Consider the following 7,103-nt stretch of genomic DNA (forward strand, 5'->3'; position numbering starts at 1 on the left):
TATATATATATATATATATATATATATATATATATATACTGACTCCAAGCTTTTGAACGGTGTAGTGTATAATGTTACAAAAGATTTCTATTTCAGATAAATGCTGTTCTTCTAAAATTTCTGTTCATCTGTGAATCCTGAAAAATAAAATGCATCACAGTTTCCACAAAAATATTAATGTTTTCAACATTGATAATAATCAGAAATGTTTCTAATAATCAGCATATTATACTGATTTCTGAAGATCATGTGACACTGAAGACTGGAGGAATGATGCTGGAAATACAGAGAAATAAATTAGTTTAACACATTCACATAGAAAATAGATGTTTGAAATGATAATAATATTTCACAATATTACTGCTTTTGCTGCATTTCCGATCAAATAAATGCAGGCTTGGTGAGCAGAAGAGACTTCTCTAAAAACTATAAAAATCTTACTGTTCAGAAACGTTTGACTGGTAGTGTGTGTGTATGTGGAGAAGGGATAGAATGCTTTGTGACGACCAGAGAACATCTAGCATTGAGAGAATACACAATGCTATTTTGATTTATCCAATACAGAGACATATGGATTAAATATTATGAGTCTATGTAGAGTCTGTGCTCACTATGTAGTGCACTTGATCAGGCACTTCTGAGGTTCCATGTCTGAGGATGGATCTGGCTATAAACACTGCAGACAGGGACGTTTTCTTCTGTGTTTTTGCTTGCACTGCAAACAAATGATTTTCTTACTTTTTCTAGTACTGATATCTAAACATTTTTAAATCGAGATATATTTATTTGAAATGCAAAATAACAGAGATATTAAGTCTTGTTTTCTGAAAAATGTGTTAAAATTAAGCAAGTTAATTCTTAAATTAAGAAAAAATATCTACCAATGCGGTCTTGTTTTCCCTTTAAATTAAGATTATTTTTCTTAACCCACTGGCAGATATTATTTCTTGTTTTAAACAAAAACTAGCAAAATAAAATTCTAGAAAACAAGACTTATGGCCGGTTACAAAAGCTGCTAAACTAGTCTTAAACTTTAAACTTTTTAAAGTCAGTTACATAAAAATGTAGATTGATCAAATTTGAGTCTAAAAAAAAAGTTAGACTGATGACCAGTTGGTTAACTGCTAGTTAGTCAAACTAGTCCTTAAGACACAGTCTTAACATGATGACGGTTTATGCAACTGCCCCTTAATATCTAAAATCATTTTTAGCTTCTCCAGTATATGTATCTTAATTCAAGAAGATTTAGATGTTTGTACTAGAAAACAAGACAGAATTATTTTTTTTGCAGTGTTTTCTCCAGTGCAGATATCTAAAAATCCTTAAATCAATTCACTTAATGACAGAAGATAAGAAGACTTGTTTTCTGAGAGATTCCAAGTTTTTGATTAAAACAACAAAAAAGATCTGCCAATGGGGTCAGAAAAATAAACTTTGTTTTTAAATAATAGAAAAATTTTATTTAAATTAAAAAAAAAAAAAGTTTATTTCTCTGAGCCCACTGGCAGATATTTCTTCTTGTGTTATGTTGAAAGACTTCTTATCTTCTGTCATTGTGCATCTCAAGTAAAGGAATCTTGTTTTAATAGTGTTTAGATATTTGTGCTGGAAAACGAGACCGATAGATCACATGTGACCCTGGAGCACAAAAGCAGTCTTAAGTCGCTGGGGGATATTTGTAGCAATAGCCAACAATACATTGTATGGGTCACAATTATACATTTCTCTTTTATGCCAAAAATCATTAGGATATTAAGTAAAGATCATGTTCCATGAAGATATTTTGTAAATCTCCTACCGTAAATATATCAAAACTTAATGTTTGATTAGTAATATGCATTGCTAAGAACTTCATTTGAACAACTTTAAAGATGATTTTCTCAATATTTAGATTTTTTTGCACCCTCAGATTCCAGATTTTCAAGTAGTTGTATCTCAGCCAAATATTGTGCTATCCTAACAAACCGTACATCAATGGAGAGCGCATTTATTCAGCTTTCAGATTATGTATAAATCTCAATTTCGAAAAATGTACCCTTATGACTGGTTTTGTGGTCCAGGGTCACATATATAACTGCAGCTGGATGAAGTGTTTGTGTGGTTCAGCGGTGTGTTTGTTTGTCAGATGAACCCGCGGCAGTGGAGTCAGATCTCTGAGAGCGCTAAAGACCTGGTGCGACGCATGCTAATGCTGGACCCGGCCGAGAGAATCACCGTCTATGAGGCGCTCAACCATCCCTGGCTCAAGGTCACGCACGCTAACTTCCCTCCTGCTGCTATTGTCTTCAAAATTAACCTGATTGTCATTTCTCCTCCTGTATAAGTCACTTCCTGTTTGTGACATTCAAGCCTGGTATCGGGTTGAGTTTGTCTCATGTTTGTGCGTGTCGTGCAGGAGAGAGATCGCTACTCGTACAAGACCCACCTGCCCGAGACGGTGGAGCAGCTGAGGAAGTTCAACTCTCGGAGGAAACTGAAGGTATTTACTGTAATCGTGCAGTAATTCGTCGTGTCACACAACCACAAGAGCCCAACACATTTTCAACAGGGTAGAAAATCCCCCAAAGTGTCCATCTGTCCATTAAACAATAATACTGCGAGAAACTTGTTTTATTCTGTTGATACTTCTGAAAAGGTTTTTAATCAAGTAGATCCAAATGTAAATTAAAATTAATCTTAAGCATCTTATTTAATTTTAATTTTGAATGACTAAACCTGGTTCTCGCCATGAACATAACCAGAGGAAGGAAGAAAACCCCCCGACAGCATAACTTGGATTTAGTTTTAGTCATATTTTAGACATCCGAGCTGTTTTAGACTACAGACTAAATATCATAACATTTGTGACCCTCTGTGTGAAATCCAGGCTAAAGTCTCAATCTAATTATGAGATGGCAAGCATCAAAGTCTGTTTTCAAAGTTTATATAGAAAACAGTAGATCACCAAAAAATGACTTTCGCTGGGTTTTCACAGACAGGGTCACATTTTAGTAAACTAAACATACAGTAGATTTAGTTGACCCAAAACATAATGTTTTTTCTCTAAAATCGCCAAACTCATTATAGACTCCATATCTGTAAACCTGTTAATATGACTGATATTAAGGTTTGAATGTGCAACACAGACACAGATTTCTCTGTTGTGGCGTATAACATGACTTCATTATCTTAAAATGCATTCTTCATTCTTTCAAGCAGACATATTTATTTATAGAAATTAACGATGAATTGCTGTTAAAGGGATTCAGTAAAGAGCAGTGAGTGATTTTCTCTTTTCCTTTTCTTGTTTGATTAACATTAATGACACAGACGGCAGCAGGATATTAGGCTGCTGTCACTTTAAGACCAAATGCAACTGTTTGTGTTCATTTAAATGACTGCTTACGCAAAGTTATGCTTTTTATGTAGTGTTCATCTTGTTTTTGATGAAAACGGTCATCAAGAAAATGAGCCCTGGTGCTTTCGCAGCACCACATTCACAAACGTTTAGCTTTTGGAAATCAGTGAAACGCAATGTGGTTTCAATCTAGTGATAATCCTCAAATTTAGCTGTTTTTCAGATCCATTTCAACTAAATAGACCAGAAAGCACAGGCGTTTTCACCTTTTCACTCGGTCATTTTGGGATTCCTAAAATATTTCATTTCTGTAGATTGATTTAAAATCCAGTAATCGGAAGTGACTGATGGGAATGGATTTGTCAGAGCGTTAAACTGATCAAGCTCTGCAGCAGTTCTGCTGGTTTCAGGTTAAGTTCTCATTGACAGAGTGTGTTCGCCACATGAAAGTGAGGGATGTTTTGCTCTAATTCTTCAAAGATGTAGTCAGGTGCATGACTGTTGGAGCAGAGAGGAGTTGATGAGCCTGTGTAAAGGTGAAGATGTGCGGTTTGATGATCTAATATGTTTGTGAGATCTCTGGAGTGCAAATGTCAAACGTCTGCGGTTCGTCGAGATGATTCCATCAAATGCCCTGTTTGAGTCTGACAGTGTAATGAATGAAATCGAGATGAGTTTGTGTGTGTGATTCACAGGGCGCCGTCCTTGCTGCCGTCTCGAGTCACAAGTTCAACTCGTTCTACGGCGACCCTCCTGAAGACCTCCACGATTTCTCAGAGGACCCCACGTCTTCAGGTACGTCCCCCGCGGGGGAAACGACCTCGTGGAGCTCCGTCCAGTCATTTCTGGATCTCAGCTGGTTTATCAGTCACTCTGAAAGTCTAGTGAAGTTTGAGGAGCCTCGCCGTGACCTCTGCAGAGTCTCATATCTCCATGCTGCGCAGAGAAAACCCTTCTCATGCTGAGTGCATCAAGCAAACTAGGGATGCACCGAATGTTCGGCAACCGAAATTATTCGGCCGAAAATAGCAAAAAAAAGCTCTTTCGGTGTTCGATTAAGCAAAAAGACCAAATAAATTGTACCGAACAAATGATATGACGCGATCAAATAGGAACCAGCGCAGAGTGAGAGGCGTGCACCCTTTATTATGCAGCACACACACACACACACACACACTCACACTTATACACACACACACACTCTCTCACACAGACACACACACACACACACACCCTCTCTCTCTCTCTCTCTCTCTCTCTCTCTCTCTCTCTCTCTCTCTCTCTCTCTCTCTCTCTCTCTCTCTCTCTCTCTCTCTCTCTCTCTCTCTCTCTCTCTCTCTCTCTCTCTCTCTCTCTCTCTCTCTCTCTCTCTCTCTCTCTCTCTCTCTCTCTCTCTCTCTCTCTCTCTCTCTCTCTCTCTCTCTCTCTCTCTCTCTCTCTCTCTCTCTCTCTCTCTCTCTCTCTCTCTCTCTCTCTCTCTCTCTCTCTCTCTCTCTCTCTCTCTCTCTCTCTCTCTCTCTCTCTCTCTCTCTCTCTCTCTCTCTCTCTCTCTCTCTCTCTCTCTCTCTCTCTCTCTCTCTCTCTCTCTCTCTCTCTCTCTCTCTCTCTCTCTCTCTCTCTCTCTCTCTCTCTCTCTCTCTCTCTCTCTCTCTCTCTCTCTCTCTCTCTCTCTCTCTCTCTCTCTCTCTCTCTCTCTCTCTCTCTCTCTCTCTCTCTCTCTCTCTCTCTCTCTCTCTCTCTCTCTCTCTCTCTCTCTCTCTCTCTCTCTCTCTCTCTCTCTCTCTCTCTCTCTCTCTCTCTCTCTCTCTCTCTCTCTCTCTCTCTCTCTCTCTCTCTCTCTCTCTCTCTCTCTCTCTCTCTCTCTCTCTCTCTCTCTCTCTCTCTCTCTCTCTCTCTCTCTCTCTCTCTCTCTCTCTCTCTCTCTCTCTCTCTCTCTCTCTCTCTCTCTCTCTCTCTCTCTCTCTCTCTCTCTCTCTCTCTCTCTCTCTCTCTCTCTCTCTCTCTCTCTCTCTCTCTCTCTCTCTCTCTCTCTCTCTCTCTCTCTCTCTCTCTCTCTCTCTCTCTCTCTCTCTCTCTCTCTCTCTCTCTCTCTCTCTCTCTCTCTCTCTCTCTCTCTCTCTCTCTCTCTCTCTCTCTCTCTCTCTCTCTCTCTCTCTCTCTCTCTCTCTCTCTCTCTCTCTCTCTCTCTCTCTCTCTCTCTCTCTCTCTCTCTCTCTCTCTCTCTCTCTCTCTCTCTCTCTCTCTCTCTCTCTCTCTCTCTCTCTCTCTCTCTCTCTCTCTCTCTCTCTCTCTCTCTCTCTCTCTCTCTCTCTCTCTCTCTCTCTCTCTCTCTCTCTCTCTCTCTCTCTCTCTCTCTCTCTCTCTCTCTCTCTCTCTCTCTCTCTCTCTCTCTCTCTCTCTCTCTCTCTCTCTCTCTCTCTCTCTCTCTCTCTCTCTCTCTCTCTCTCTCTCTCTCTCTCTCTCTCTCTCTCTCTCTCTCTCTCTCTCTCTCTCTCTCTCTCTCTCTCTCTCTCTCTCTCTCTCTCTCTCTCTCTCTCTCTCTCTCTCTCTCTCTCTCTCTCTCTCTCTCTCTCTCTCTCTCTCTCTCTCTCTCTCTCTCTCTCTCTCTCTCTCTCTCTCTCTCTCTCTCTCTCTCTCTCTCTCTCTCTCTCTCTCTCTCTCTCTCTCTCTCTCTCTCTCTCTCTCTCTCTCTCTCTCTCTCTCTCTCTCTCTCTCTCTCTCTCTCTCTCTCTCTCTCTCTCTCTCTCTCTCTCTCTCTCTCTCTCTCTCTCTCTCTCTCTCTCTCTCTCTCTCTCTCTCTCTCTCTCTCTCTCTCTCTCTCTCTCTCTCTCTCTCTCTCTCTCTCACACACACACACACACTCTCTCTCTCTCACTCACTCAGACACACACACACACTCTCGCACACTCACTCACACACACACTCTCACTCACTCACACACTCTCTCACACAGACAAACACACACACACACACACAGTAAACCTGTGATAAACTACAGCTGTGGAGTGTGTAAGGATTTTTATGCACACACATGTTCCTGTCGCAGTCGTGGCTGTTCATGAATCTGTTATTTTTTTATTGATTATGATTTGTGTTCACGCTGTCCGCGCAGATGAGATCTGATCCACACAGATGCTGATGAACGGTTTTGTTCAGAGATGAGTGTGTGACGCTGCAGATGCTGAGTGTGTGGTAGCGAGAGACACTTTAGCACTTCTAGTCTAGTCTTCAATGAGAAGAGGAAGGGGTGATTGTTGCTGGTTACTGTATGATGATTGAAATCACGAAATGGCCTTAAACGGTTAGTAAATAAACTGCAGAAAGTCATGTTTTCTAATACACGCGCGCATTGCATGTATTCTGACAGCGCTGCACGAGCTCGCAGCAGATCTGCTTGTTAACCAGGGTTCAAAGTCCAAAGCGCGAAAGTGTAATGAATTTTTACAAGGCACGTGACAATGCGATACGTACGACGTATTCGTAATGAGACTCTTTTATAAATCTGTTATCAACAAAAATAAGCATTGAGGTCTTCCTGCGCGTTTCCGCCAAAACAAAAGTTGAGAAAAAGCAAGAACTCTTATAAACATTCATAAATGTTAGTAATGTAATGTTACTGTTGTTCTGTAAAATAACATAAAGAGTAAGACAATAATGATAATAATCATTACAACAGCTCTGTTAATGCATTTATTATAACATTCACACAGTGTTCAAATTAGGATCGGTAATATTTTCTAATGTTTTAAAAGAAGTCTCTTCTCAG

The 7,103-nt window shown here is 40.2% G+C and overlaps 1 protein-coding gene across 1 annotated transcript in view; it reads left to right on the forward strand.

The window, feature by feature from the left end:
- LOC107556744 (peripheral plasma membrane protein CASK-like) overlaps positions 1–7,103 on the forward strand; it is a 65,794-nt gene that overhangs the window by 29,784 nt on the left and 28,907 nt on the right. Inside the window, exons 8-10 of the mRNA XM_016239938.1 lie at positions 2,126–2,248; positions 2,396–2,479; positions 4,033–4,132. Coding sequence (XP_016095424.1) covers positions 2,126–2,248; positions 2,396–2,479; positions 4,033–4,132 — 307 coding nt within the window. The remainder of the gene's footprint in view (positions 1–2,125; positions 2,249–2,395; positions 2,480–4,032; positions 4,133–7,103) is intronic.

This window comes from Sinocyclocheilus grahami, unplaced genomic scaffold (genome assembly GCF_001515645.1).
Source record: "Sinocyclocheilus grahami isolate Dianchi unplaced genomic scaffold, SAMN03320097.WGS_v1.1 scaffold577.1, whole genome shotgun sequence".
In the NCBI taxonomy this organism is placed as follows: domain Eukaryota; kingdom Metazoa; phylum Chordata; class Actinopteri; order Cypriniformes; family Cyprinidae; genus Sinocyclocheilus; species Sinocyclocheilus grahami.